This window comes from Chroicocephalus ridibundus, chromosome 3 (genome assembly GCF_963924245.1).
Source record: "Chroicocephalus ridibundus chromosome 3, bChrRid1.1, whole genome shotgun sequence".
Classification (NCBI taxonomy): domain Eukaryota; kingdom Metazoa; phylum Chordata; class Aves; order Charadriiformes; family Laridae; genus Chroicocephalus; species Chroicocephalus ridibundus.
Genome location: NC_086286.1, coordinates 48,341,545 through 48,355,450, shown reverse-complemented (window position 1 = coordinate 48,355,450; position 13,906 = coordinate 48,341,545). Strand labels below are relative to the sequence as shown.

General features: G+C 43.8%; 1 protein-coding gene across 1 annotated transcript in view; it reads left to right on the top strand.

Annotated features, from left to right (window-relative positions):
• The first annotated feature begins 215 nt into the window (after positions 1-215).
• The window catches only part of DISC1 (DISC1 scaffold protein), a 209,641-nt gene continuing 195,950 nt past the window's right edge, over positions 216-13,906 (top strand). The window contains 1 exon segment of the mRNA XM_063329039.1: positions 216-321. Within this exon segment, the coding sequence (XP_063185109.1) occupies positions 267-321 (55 nt within the window). The 5' untranslated portion in view covers positions 216-266.

Genomic DNA, 13,906 nt, shown 5'->3' with positions numbered 1-13,906 from the left:
GCTGGCAGCTCCAAACTTCACGGCGGTGCAGACCTGGCGGAACAGAGACCCGACAGCCTCAGGCAACCGTACGGGCCTTGACATGGAAGACACCCCTCCTCCCGCCCCTCAACACCCTCCAAAGCCGGGCCCGCCCGCGGCCCTCTCCCTTCCCCGGGGCGGCGGAGCTGCCTGCGGCCCGCCCCCGGTTGGGAGTGGCCGGCGCCACCGCCGCTTTCCGCTCCGGTGAGGAGTGGAGTGGAAGGGGCGGGGAGGGGGGGACCGGGATGTGGCGGCCGCAGTCCCGGCCGGGCGGTACCGGGGGGGAGGCGGCGAGCTCAGGTGAGCAAGGGCGGTCTGAGGGGGAGGGCGGGCCGGCGGCGTGAGGAGGGGGAGAAGAGGGAGGGGGGTAACGGCGGGTGAAACGGGGTAACCCGCCGTTACCCCCCTCCCTCTTCTCCCCCTCCTCACGCCGCCGGCCCGGCGGGGCAGGTGCCCGTCCGGAGGGCTGGAAGGGGTGCGAAGCGCCGAGTGAAGGCCGGGAACGAGTAGGGGGCGCGGGGCCGCGAGGCGGAAGCCTCGCCGGGCCGCGGCCGGCAGCGCTTCTCCCGGCTGGACGCTGCCTTCAGGCGGGGAGGGACGGCAGCTCTTGAGGCGGTGGGAGGTGGTGGTGGTGGTGGGGGGGGGCTCGTGTTGAATGCGGGGGAGCTGAGGGCTTTTAGGTGAAAAAAACCCAAAAGCAAAACACGGGTCTTTTCGTTTCACAGTCTGAAAGTTTTGGAGGCTTTAAGTTTTTTAAGTCCCTAGTGGTGTTACCATTATTTCACAGTAGATGTAGCCTAGGAAACCGTGTAACAACGTTGAAATAACGTTGTTATTATTTTTTTTTTTAAGTTCAAAAATCCTTTGATTTCACCTCTGACAGCATGGAAGCATTTATACTGATACAAAGATGTAATTTCCCACCCCCCCACTAAATAACCAACTGCAAAGAGGGAAGTAGCGGTACTCTCTTAGAAAAGTCAGCCCTATAATACCTCTAAACTTAAAGAAATTAAAAAAAAAGGAAATTGCCATCTTAATGGAGAAGCTTTGTATATATACTTTTATGAATAACGGAGTTTTAAAAAGCCGTGACCTCCATGTGGGTGAGTTACCCTCCTTTTCCTCCCTCAGAGCAGCAGCCATCAGCTGGCCCAAGCCAGGGCTGCCCGCGTTACTGACACGGTGGCTGGAAAAAGGCTGAAGCCGTGGGGAAATTCCGGGGAAAAAAAACACTTCACCTTTCCCAGGAGAGCTGGGGAAGGCAGGTGTGTTGCCCACCAGGTGCGTCCACTGCCTTTTGGGTTGTTTGGGGTATGAGGTTGTCCGAGCTCCGTTAGTCCAGCAGGACTTTCCGCAAACACTTCAGTTGTCCTTGCCAATGTTTTAATAGAAAACAGCTCATTCCTGGTTTGGTAGGCCACTCTAATCTTTGTGTACAAGTGCTTGAGTAGCTTTTTGCTATGCTTCTGAATAGTGACTTAAGAGCTCTGCAGTGAAGTGCTTTTATAATAAAGGCTTTTGCAAAATGTGCTGTGGAACATATACCAGGAAGCGCTACTGGTAATTAAAAGTAAATGAGAGTTTTCAAAGAAATGAACACAGTACACTGGTATGCATTGTCTCTGGTTTCGTTCTTTGGTATTTGTTCATTTACTTGCTAATTTGCAATTGGCCTTACAGCAAACCATGAAAATGGTAGTTCTACTTTATTAAACTTTTCTTGTAGTTTAAGTACTAAGCCCCTTTAATTACATTGCATGGGTATTTGCCCATCTCATTGCTGAAGTTAAAGTTGTTGTGGTTCCGTCTAGGAAGGCATTGAGAGTGGTTTTTCCGTAGAAGCTACAGTTGATTTTTACTATTGATAGGACTTTTAGGCACTTATGAAACTGAAAAGTAGGGGTGTTTAAAATAAATATTTGATTTAAAAAGAAAAAAAGTTTACAAACGAAGTTTAGGGGTTTGTGATTACTTAAAATGTTGTGGTCATGGTGGGTCAAGGGAATGTAAACGAACCCCCAGCTGCTTATGAACAGTGTTTTGTACGCCTGAGATTAAGACCGTGTGCAAATATGCCCTTTTTTTGCTTACTTCCCAGTGTTTATACTATCAAAATTATCAATATTCTGTATAGATCTTTGAGATTGGGCAGTGAAAATAACCTGTTCTCATACATGATACTGATGATTACAGCGCAGCAGCATAGACCTCGGACGTGTGGTGAGAGGCAAGTATTGTATTGCTGCCGGCTTCCTCTGTCTTTAAATTTAGATAAATCGGCCTTTGTTCTCCTCAGTAAAATGAAGCCAAAAGTTTGGGCCTGGGCTGCTGCTGCTGGAATTGTAGTGGGGCCATGTAAGCAAAGAGGATTTATTAGCACCAGGATAAATTAATTGTGATGAACAGGAAGACAGAAAGCACTGCAAACAATGTTTTGTACACACAAAAGCGAAAACCCTAAAGGTTAATTCTGATTTTGTTCACAAATTAGGCACACTCGGTTAGGCTTTTTTTTCCTCACCATAACTTGGGCCTCTGACAGCTACTGAACCACCTGACCTTTCAAATGAGATTTACTGGAGTATGTAACACCTCCCGAACGCTCCTTGGGAGTTATGATTTTTTTTTTTTTTTTCATTTTAGCATTGGGTTTCCTTGAGCAAACCGTCTTTCTAATTGAGCTGCAGACAGGCTGTGGCCTTTTCTGGTTTTAGCCATAATGCATATTAGCGACTCCTGTAGAAAGTGGTTTTCTTACCTCCTCTGGAGTATTGGCCTCGAAGGTGAACAGAAAGGAACCTGCAAAGTCGCCATAGCGATTTCCAAGTTCATCCTTAGCATCTCGTGTCTTCTTCCAGAGAGCAGCCCTTTCATGCTGTGTCACTTAGATTAGGATTGAGCCTGGGGTATGTTGTAATACTATTCAATATTCTTGAAGGAAAACTGCTGCAAAACCCTTATGTATTCGGGATGAATGTGCCCTTTGTAAATCAGCAGTCACACGAGGGAAAACTTGGCCCTCTGGCACGGAACAAAGGCTACTGTGCCTATGTTAAGTGCGGTAGTATCCTTATTTAGAGGTGTTTACTTAATTCTGTATAATGTTAACTATTTAACACTCCATTGAATTTTCTTTTTTCTTCTAGCATATAGGCACAGATTCCATTAACTGCTCACCTGAAAAATGCTTTCAGGGAAAAATATTTCTTTATCAAGCCTCCCAGCTACTGCTGCTGTGGAAGCTGAGGTCTGCTATCGACATACTTTGTTTGTTAAACATGGGTTTTCTGTATGGAAATTGAATTAGCTATTGATGTGGAGTTACTTCCCTATTTACTGATGCTGAGAATGTAAAGTGGCTTAATGGCTAATGCGGAGTCTGCAGGCAGAGGGGTGAGATCATGTGCTTCCCTCAAGTAGGGTTTCTTTGTTCAGTGCAATTCCTTTGGGGCACACAGAATTTGGATTCTGCCTCCGCTTTGTACATGCTGTACAATGCTGTTTTTTCTTTTTCAGACCCTCCTTCATCTTATAGCCACGCTTCCTTCCAGCACATCTCTTATTATCTCTGTGTGATAAATTACTAATTGGGACCCTGCTGTCTAATGAATATGATCAGCGGCACTTTCTATTCTTTCTCACCCCCTCCTCCCTTCCTCTCTTGCTGCCTTACAAGTAGGTGTGTTAGTTGTGTGACCGTGTCAGAGTATATTGTCTAGTTACTCTGCTCTTTTTGCCTTCTGTCAATACATTTATTTGTAACAACAAGCGTAAAAAAAATTTAGATTTTACATTGAAAAGTAAATATTTACTACATAAAGAGCTGTGTACTCAGAATTAGGGGTGGAAACTGGAAAATGCTTTTTCTTAATAGTCCTTAGCTAGCTCCTTTCGTTTCAAAGGTGTACGCATTACCTATGTTTATAGATGGGATCAAACAGTACCTGAGTCAGAACTGCAAATGTAAGTGATTTCTTAAACGCGGTGTATGTACGCTCAGATGATAAAATCTCCTCGCAAAGAGCTGCGTGGGAAAAGTGGCTGCTTGAAACTAAGAGCAGAATGAAATGTGATGTGTGTGAACTTCCCCTGTTCTCTGCAATGGCAGAAGACTTGGTTGTTTGGAGGGGTTTAGTGGACTCTAGTTGAAAGGTTTCTTTTGCTGAGCTGAGAGGTCAGTGGGGCAGGAAACCCTTACAGAGGAAAATCTCTCAGTAGTGTGACTTTGAGGCAACCTGTGGAGTGAAAAGTCAAGAGGTTGATGGTGTTGTAAAGCTGATTAAGAATGAAAGGGTTAGTATCTGTGGGAAAGGCAGGAACTGGGAGTTGATACCATTAGATGTTCTGAATTGTTTTGCAAGTCTCCAGATCTGTATAAGGTGAGGCATGTGGCATCGATGTAGCTTTTCAAGACCTTGCTAAATTCTGCATAACAATGATGGAAAATTAGAGTCAAATGATAGTGATATTTTCAGTGTGCCTGTAGATAATGAAGTTTGACAATGGCTTCATGACTCTACTGATTGGTGGGGTGGGCAGAGTAGTCCCTCGCTCAGCTCATCTGTCTGGCAGCACTTTGAGTTTAAATGGTCAGACAGGCCTTTGGGTCTGAAAAGTATGTTTTGAGCATTTAAGGAAACCATTCCTGGGGTCTTTTTGTTTTGTTTTTGGAAAGCCATAAAGTCTCCAGAGAGCTTGGGAATTGGAAGGATGGTTCTTTTCCTGCTAGTAAGCTGCTTTCTTGCTGTTTTAGAGGGATACTGAAAGTATTTTGTTTCCAATCTTTAATGATATGATGGTAAGCATCCTTTCCACTGACATATCATCTTAGTTTTATGGATTATCACTACTGCAGATATACAGGCACCTGGAATGGTGCTGGTGGAGACTACTTGCAAGGCCAAATGCTTATAGCTGCAGGCTTTTTTCTTATGTTATGGCTATCTAATTCTTGTGGTCTGGCTGTTTCCCCTTCCCCCCACACAAATGGTTTACTATAGGGAAACACCCTGAAGTTCCAAGGAAGGAGCATCAGCAGCCCTGTTCAGCGTGGCAAATCCAGGCAGCCTCAGCCCTGTAAAATATCTGACTCTTTGTTGCTCAAGGCTAAGCTGAGCATATCAGGAACGGCTTGCTTTCCCCTATTGTTGGAGAGCATGGCTTTGGAGACAAGAGCTTTCCCTTTTCTGTTAAGGTTTTGGCCAGGGATGGTTACTGAGGCAGGGACAAGGTTGAATTTCATGTGCTGGGCTAAGGTCCAGGTGCTTCCTGTTGCTAATGGCCCATGGAGACCCAGGTGATAGGGGGAATGGGCAGCACAGCTGTTTGCTGGGGCTTGGCTGTTCCTGTTTATTGAGCAGTGCATTAACCTGTCAGTATTTGTACTAATAGCTCAGGCTGTGACCAGTGGGGGCTGAGCTGTGGATGAGTTGCATTCCCAGCTCCGCACTTCAAGAGCGCTAAGCGCACCAATCTTGGGAGAGTGGGACAGACAACTGCTGAGTTTGGTGGTGTTTTACATTGCTGTAGCAAGATTTTCTTAATTTTAACATCTTTGTGGTTGCCGTGTCCCCAGTGGGAGTGACACAGAAGGGGTGCTGACATCTGTGTCAGCAGTGGTGTGGAGTCTCAGGGGCATGAGATGCTCTCAAGATGCCCTGGATGGTCCCAGGTTATGCTGCCACCACAGTGAGGCAGCACTGTTTTGGCAGGGCACCATGCTGAAACTTTGCTCCCCTCCTGCCAGAGCCCTTGTTTAGGAGAGCAGTACACTTTTATTTGCTTAGAGCAGTGAAAATCTTGAGAACCCCTGCTTGAAATTGTGTGAGAAAGGCCTGGTTGCCATTGCCTGGAGTGCAGCATCAGCGCAGCTGATCCTCTGTGTGGTTTTGCTCCAAAACTAGTTAATAATCAACGGGTGTTGCGTTTCCCCTTTCCCTGGGAAACCTGAATGTGGTCATGGTGAGAGCGCTGCTGTACTGTTCTCATGCTCGTGGTCTGCCAGGGTCTTGCACAGACTTGGCCATGAGAAGAGCTGCTCTAGTTAATGGTTCCCTCTGAGCAGTGCATCGGTGCTGTCTGTCTGCTTCCTGTGGGAATGAAGATGGGGGGAAAAATCCTGCTTTGTTGGGGGTCTTGGGTTACTGTAATGTGAGAAAAGACTAGCTCCTACTTCTTCCTTTGTATGTAGTAAGCACTAGTAGTAGGGTATTTGTTCTTTTATCGGATTGAGAATTTTCCTGCAACGGTGCCAGCTTTTGACAATGACAGAATTTTCCATGGGATCATTTGCTCCAGGGTCAAGTTAGGAACCATTTCACGTTAGCCAAGGAGATGTTTTCCGCCTGCCTTGAGTATAGTTATGATGCTTTTTAGTTTTTTAGAAGTACATTTGTTATCGTCTTTTTCTGTATGAGGGTAGTAATAACCAGTGTTGCTGTTTTGGGACGAGCAATCCATAGGACTTCCGATCACCCTTTGTGAAATCTGCTGGCTTGCCCTGTTCTTGTTCAGGGCCTTCTGTTTATCCATTAGAGCGCAGACAGTAAGGTTTCTTCATCTTTGCTGAATTGAATAAGCCGTGTATATTGATGCCACTTGCTTTCTGAATTAATTTTGTATCGTTTTAAAAATAATTTAACTTTGTTATACCTAGTGATAACGGTTTGTAGCAATGTTTTTGCTGTGTTTCTAGTGAGCTTGGTGTGGCACTGAATTTCTTGATGAAGGTCCAGACCTTTCTACTGGATCTGGACCCACGTGTTTCTTATGTTACTGCTTTCTGCACTGACAGGTCTCAGTGAAACTCTGTGTGCTCTGCCTAGGCATTAAGTTGGAAGCCTAGGCATTAAGTGTGGCCATAGCAAGTTTAGAGTGGCTGTGCTTTTAATATTGAAAGGCCAGTATGACTGTTCAGTGCAAGCTGTATGAAAAGTACATGGGGTTGCTCTCGTTCTTCCAGGTCTTTTCTTAGAAGCAGTTGTTCTACAAGTTAGCTGTCTAAAAATGATCTCTTGTGACTTGAAAATGATATGAGAGAAGTTTTTAAAAGGAGGATTACAATGCAGGGAGCTAAGTAGGGAATAATAGTAGTAGTAGTAATAATAAAAACCCAAACAGACCAGGTAAAAACAGTGCAGGAGATAGCTTAAGGCTACTCTAAGGAATTCTGTATAGCAGCCTGTGTACGTATTTTAAATACCAACATAGCAAAGTAGTGGAAGAAGGAAGAGAGCAGCCCCAGAAATCCCTTGAATTCTAAATAAAACCAAGAAAGAGAAGAGACAGAAATAACTGTATTTGTGCAGCCAGTTATATAGAACATATGCATCTGTGGCATGGTTATGGCTGGCTGATACAGCTGTGTGGCTGTGTATTCAGGTTTGCCTTTTTCTGTGCCCGCGTTATAATTAGACTTCATGGACTGGATAGGGTAGAGGCGGTATTCCCTGGGCAGAGGTGGTCTTCCTCCTTCCTTTGCCAGGAAATTTGTGTGAGAGGCAGGTTTTGTTGCAGCTGTTCAGAGGTAATGTTGGGTGTGTGTGTCTGTAATACTCCTGGCACCATTTAAGGGATTATGTTTTTGAAAGGCAGGTGTCTTCAGACAGTTACAGTCTAGCAGATGTCTCTGTCTTGTCTTCCAATTGGCAAGCAGCCTAGGAGAAGGTATCAAAATAATTTTTAATATAGCAAACTGAATAATACCTTGAGAGAAATGCTTTCCAGTGTTTGTGCAGCCAATAAAAAAGCCTCGGTAATAAACATTTTGTAAAATAACTGCAGTAGATCAAAGTGACATTTAAGTGGTGCTCATGAGCATCATTTAATCACCAGCTAACTACTAAATGTCTGCTGCTGTGGAACAATAGGAGTTCCTCTGTTGTTATGCCTTACTGTGTCTGTCTTGCTTAAGGTACTGACCATCACTGAAGCTTGTGATTTCTGCATGTGTTTGTGGATGCTGGATGCTTAAACACTGGTGGAGAACCTATTTATTTCAAGTACTGAACTTTATTCTTAATTTTGACAATAGAAAGTCAGCTGTTTCCAGCTTACAGGATGTGATGAAACTATTTACTGACTTCCTTGTGACTCCTATGTAGAGTTAAATCGGATAAATTGCTTTCTTGCGAAGTTGGATGCATCTTCACAGATGAAACTCTTGAACCTTAGTTGTGTGCATAGGTAACTAGTGGAATACTGCAAATCCCCAAACTTATATTTAAAGCTTTGATGTGTGATAGGGTAGTTTGGGTTGGAGGGCACCTCAGGAGATCTCTGGACCAAGTCTCAGCTCAAAGCAGGGCTGACCATGAGGTTGCTCAGGGTTTTATCCTGTTTGATCTTGAAAACCTCCAAGGACTGCACATCCTCTCTGGGCAGCCTGGTCCACTGCTTGACTGCCCGCAGGGCGAAATAGTTTTTCTCTGTATCCAGTCTGAATGTCTCCTGTGTTATGTCCATATCTTTTCCACCCCCGCCCCCCGGTCTTGCACCTGTGCACTGCTGTGTATGGATTGCTGCTGTCCTCACTGTTGGTATGTTGTTGCTAGTAGAGGGTAATCAGATGCCATTTATAACATCTTTAAAAGTTTTATAGTAGTGCACTTGGCATTCTTTTGTTTACTTCTCTTCCTATTGCATAAAATAACACTGTATTTACTGAAATTTACTGTTGCTGCAAATATATCTTTACACCCAAAGAGGGCATTCTAACCTTAAAGATGTCCTTAGTTCTGTCTTCATGGCTTTCTCTGGTACAGAAGTCCTTGCTTATGACTCAGACTTTAAGGTAATTTAAGTTTAAGACATTTCATATGTTTTTGTTCAGTAAAGCACTATGACACTTACTGTACAGAAATGAAAATCCATGTGTCTTCTCAGTATCTCTCACAGGTTTATTGTCACCTCTTTGTTTTTGTAAGGCTGTTCATCAGGATGTTCCTGCTCTCTGGGGCGCTGGAGGGAGAGGATGCTTTTTAGGTCGTGAAGCTTTTGCAAGTCCCTTCAAGATCCTGCTAGTTTTCCTAGTCAGCAGGGAATTTAAAAGGCTTCCACCTTAAAGGTAGCACTTTTTTACTCAGGAATTAAAGGAGTTCATCAATGAACTATCCCAGTGGACTTACTTGACACGTATTTTATAAATATAGTTTCTTGTATCAGATCTGCAGATTAGTATAGACTTGTTTAGACTTAGAGTACAAAAATGAAACAGGCTTAAGTCATATTATAGGTAAGTTAAAGAGTCATCTCAATATGATGTTTGTTTCAAAGTGAAACCTCACTGTATAGAGTCCCCCACAAAATAACATTATTGGCAGAATCTGTCTCAGGGGTTCCCTTGACTCCAAGGTTTGGTAGTTTTGAGAATATTAAGATAAAATTCTATCTAAATGCTGCCTTTTAAATCCCCAGTCTTTTCAATGAAGACAGGAGTTCTAAAGGTACGAAGCTTTAGATGTATTCTTATAGTGAAAATGCTGCTTTTTTTTTTTTTTTTTTTTCCTTCCCTTCCTTAGCCGTCTTTCAGGAGTCCTATGTAAGTCTTTAGTTCTGTCTTGGGCGTTCTTTGTGACTTGGGTGAGTTGTGTAGCTTCTCATGTAGTCTGTTTTAACCATGAGCTAACGCGTCAGATTACTGCTGTACCTCAGGACTGATGAGATCAAATGTCTCTGAAAACACTTTACTTCCCTTGAAAGGAAGCTGCTGCTACCTTTTAATAATAATGCTTGTCAGGAGTACTGTGTGTAAGCCTGAAAGAAGCAGGGGAAGAAATCTCCTGCTGCTACGACACTAATACTACCCAGAGGCCTGTCCCATACAACTGAAAGGGACAGGCAAATGCAAGTTTCCTTGCAAAAGACACTGCTAATCCTGGATTCTGAATTCAGGTTTTCTAAAGCAAGTAATAAATGTAAAAAAAAAAACCAAACACAAAAAAAGTGTTGGAAGTAACAAGTTAATGATCTGTATTTATTCTGGAAGACAATTTGAACGATGCTCAAAGTTTTCCTCTGCCAAGCTTTTTGTTACAGATGCAGATCTTTTCAGGTGTGCATGTTTAACACCATATGGTACAATCACCACCTTTTTTTATCCATTTAAAATGCGAAGCTGAATACAGAATATGTTGTCCTGAAAAACTGTTTCATTGGCTTATTCAAGACTATCTTATTTTTATATAGAAATATTTTTGAAAGGTCAGTCAGGTTTTTGTGTTTACTTCTCATTACTTTTTGACCTGAAGGATTTTGCTTAAGACTTTGTTTCATTCCAATACCACACAGTCCTTGGTGGACAAGAAACACCTGCAAGCTATCTCATTAAAGGGTACAATTTTTTTGAAGACTAATAGTATGCTTCAATTTGATTGGGTAAAAAGAGCAGACAGGTGAGGTTCAACAAAAGGTGGCAGATCCTATGACCTTGTACTTAAGTAGGGATACTTAAGTGAGTTACAAATAGCATGTGACAGAAATAAGTTACAAAAAAACTCTGGCAAAAATCTGTGGTTTTGTTGAGCATTATAGGCATATGTTAATAAGTGTAACCTGTATTACTAGCTAATACATGTTAGCCCAGGGAGACTGTCAAGAGTAAATTGTGGCAAGTAATTGTCTTGATTTCCTAGATGTGAATAGCAGTGATTTGCAGTCATGGGGGAAAAAAAACCTCTTACAAGAATGTTTTCAGTGAGATGATCTCAAGGGGATGAGTGGAGCCAGTGTGCCTTTAGAGTGGGGTTTGATTTAGATGCTCATACAAACTATGTGTGTGCTGTGAAAGGTAACAGGAGCCCTGAGAACTGTCTGAAGTCCTGGTAGCAGAAAGGCTGAGCACCTGGAGGCAAGCAATGAAATCAGTGGATACAGCTGAAGTGGGGCTGGGCTCCTTTTAAATGCACCTGTAGAAGCCTAGAAACTTCTGAGCCCTGCTGATGGGGAGTGCAAAGCAGGAAGGTTCCCCACCTGGGAAGGGATGGGTTGGTCTGAGTAGACTGGGGAGCTGGAGGGTCTGGAAGCTCATGCAAGAAGGATTTTTGGAGGTAAGCTGAGATGTGCTTGTTTGCTTTTGTGGGGAAATGTTGTTAGGGGGTTGGGGGAGGCTTGTGCTTGTTGGGGTTGTGATAGAAAGGTTAAACTGAAGAGGACCAAAGAGGTGGTATTGGGGCAGAGAGTATCTCTGTGTGGCTTTGAATGTTGTTTGGGAGCTTTGTTGATGGTTATCACTCTGGACTGTGTAGCATTAAGTGTGACCCATGCAGAGTTTGGTCAAAGGTCCAGAGCAACAATTGGAAAGATTCCTGGTTCAACTGTCTTTTTTTTTCTCTTACTTGAAGAGAAATGAGCAATTGGTTTGTGAAAACTAATTGGGGTCCAAGAAAAGAAGCTGGTGGAAAAGAAGGCAGGGTTTGATGGGAGCAGTGGAAAGCATGTGCAACACTGTTATCAGTAGAGTTGGGACGGAGACAAAAATGAGCAAAATGACAATCAAAGTAGACCTGTAGGTGCTGATGATGCCCTTCCTTCCCATGGGGTCTGGCTGGCTGCTGCATGACTGTATCCCCTGCTCCTTGTCTGCCTCTAGTGGGCATGGCTTTCGAATCTGCATGAAGACAGACAAGGCTTTGGTCCTGTTGGGTCTTTGGTCTCAAGTCTTGGTGCAAGGCGCATGGTTTAACTCTTCAGCTTCTGCCTGGAACTTCTGCAGTCACTCAGATCTCGTGTGAGTTGTCACTCCGGTAGTCTGGTTACAGAGGCCGTGTTCCTGCAATACCTGGTGATGTGGGTAGGAAATACCATGTTTGGCCTCTAATGCCAGGGCTCTTATTTGGAGCGGTATGGTTCAGGACAAGAGGTAACGGGCACAAACTTGAACATGAGGAGGAACTTCTTTACTTTGAGGGTGGCAGAGCACTGGAACAGGCTGCCCAGAGAGGTGGTGGAGTCTCTGTCTCTGGAGACATTCAAAACCCGCCTGGATGCATTCCTGTGCAACCTGCTCTAGGTGGACCTGCTCTGGCAGAGGGGTTGGACTAGATGATCTCCAGAGGTCCCTTCCAACCCCTACCATTCTGTAATTCCTAGCTGTCTAGCGTTGGTGGGTGCCTTCTTTGAGTTCTCTCCAGCACTTTCTTCAGGTCTTCTCATCCTCTGTAACAATTGCCATCGTCACTCTGTGCTGGCACATCTGCTAAATTCTGTAATTCAATGCAGTTACCTTCTGAAGAGAAACTACATAACTATATTCTTTCCTGGCATGTTAATTTTTGTGTAGTGTTTTTTTTTTTTAGATATCTAACTTGCTGTAGATGGAGTGACTTCTGTCCCACCTTATTTAGAAGGAACTGTGATTTCTGCTGGGAGAGAGGTGTTTGTGCTTGTGGTTAGTATTCTGCTGCAGTTTCAGCAATATCTGCTGTAGTACTTCTTCCATAGCTTGTTCATAGGATAATCACCAGAACCATCTACTTTTCTCCTCCATGCTAGAGGAAAAGGATATAGGTGATGTTTTCACTTTTGTGTTCTTAGGCCCAATAAAGCAAACTTCTAACTTCTGTTTTGTCTGTCTACAGCCTTGGGTAAGGTTTGTAAAGGTCAAGCCATATTCTCATTGAAGATCTCAAAAGGGATATCAAGTGCATCTTTCCTGCTTACGAGTGTAGGTCTCTAAGGGAAGTGCACTTGGCTTGCTGGAGCACACAGGTTGACCCCTCGCAGGCTATGACATCTACAGACTGATGATGCTGAGGAAATCTGCTGGCCTTTAGCAAGCACTTGTATTAACTGAAGTTGTTGAGGACGGGGGAGCAGTGCTGCAGTCTGTGCCTTGTGGGTCCAGCTGAGAATGTTCATCTCGCCACTCGGAGTGGCGATTTGTTGTCAGCCAGCAGAAGTGCAATCCACAGAATCGCTGCTGCAGAGAATACCTGAGTGCAGAAATTCTGCGGGAGCATAAAGAGTTGCAGGGGCTCATGCAAAGTCCTGAGATTTTCTTTTCAGGGGAGAGGGGTGAGGGACCAGCGCTGCTTGTTTGCTTCCCTCCTCGCTGCAGGTGGGCTTTGTGTCCCATGCATTGCCGTAACTGCAGGTTTTGTATATGCCTGGCTTTTGCAGTATCTTATATTAAAACTGCATCCCGAGTTGCTGTGCTTTCTGCGGGAAGCTATCGCTTGGCTCTCCTGATGTCTGGAGCTTGATTCCATCTTCATTGTTTTCTGGATAGCATTGACATCACATCCTGACAGCCCAACTGGGGCTGTAAGGTAAACTTCCTTCAGCAGGCAAAGGAGGAGCATTTGTCCTGGGACTTTGATATTAAATTGTAAAGCTAAAAGCATTCTGACTCCTCACCCCTGGCAATATAGGAACTGCCATGTTGTTTTATTTTCATTATATGTGATCACTACTGAGCTGTTAAGAGAAAATTACTTTCTATTTCAATAAACTCAATTCTAGTTTCAGACTGACTGTGCATCAGATGCTTAATTTGGAATCCACTCTCTTGGTGAAATTAAAAATTCAAATCTCCAAGCTGGAGAACTCAAACTGTGCTTGAATTAGAAATTGACTGCTGTCAGTGTGCTCTCACACTTCGCTCTGGTTTTTTTTAAATTTTTTTTTTATTCCTCCCTCCCCCCTGATGAGTTTTATATTAGAGTCTTGCTGTAGATGATCTGACTGAGCAGAAGTAGTGGGAATCCACACTGTCACTTTGTAGACAGAGTGATGAAAGAGAAGTGCGGTGTGTTAAATAGACCATTCTTGATAAGGACTGCTATGTACTAATTTCATAATTACATGCATGTTTTGTGAAATACTTTTATGGGACATGACTGCAAGCCCATTAACTGTTGTTTGAAAATTAATTTAGGAACTAACC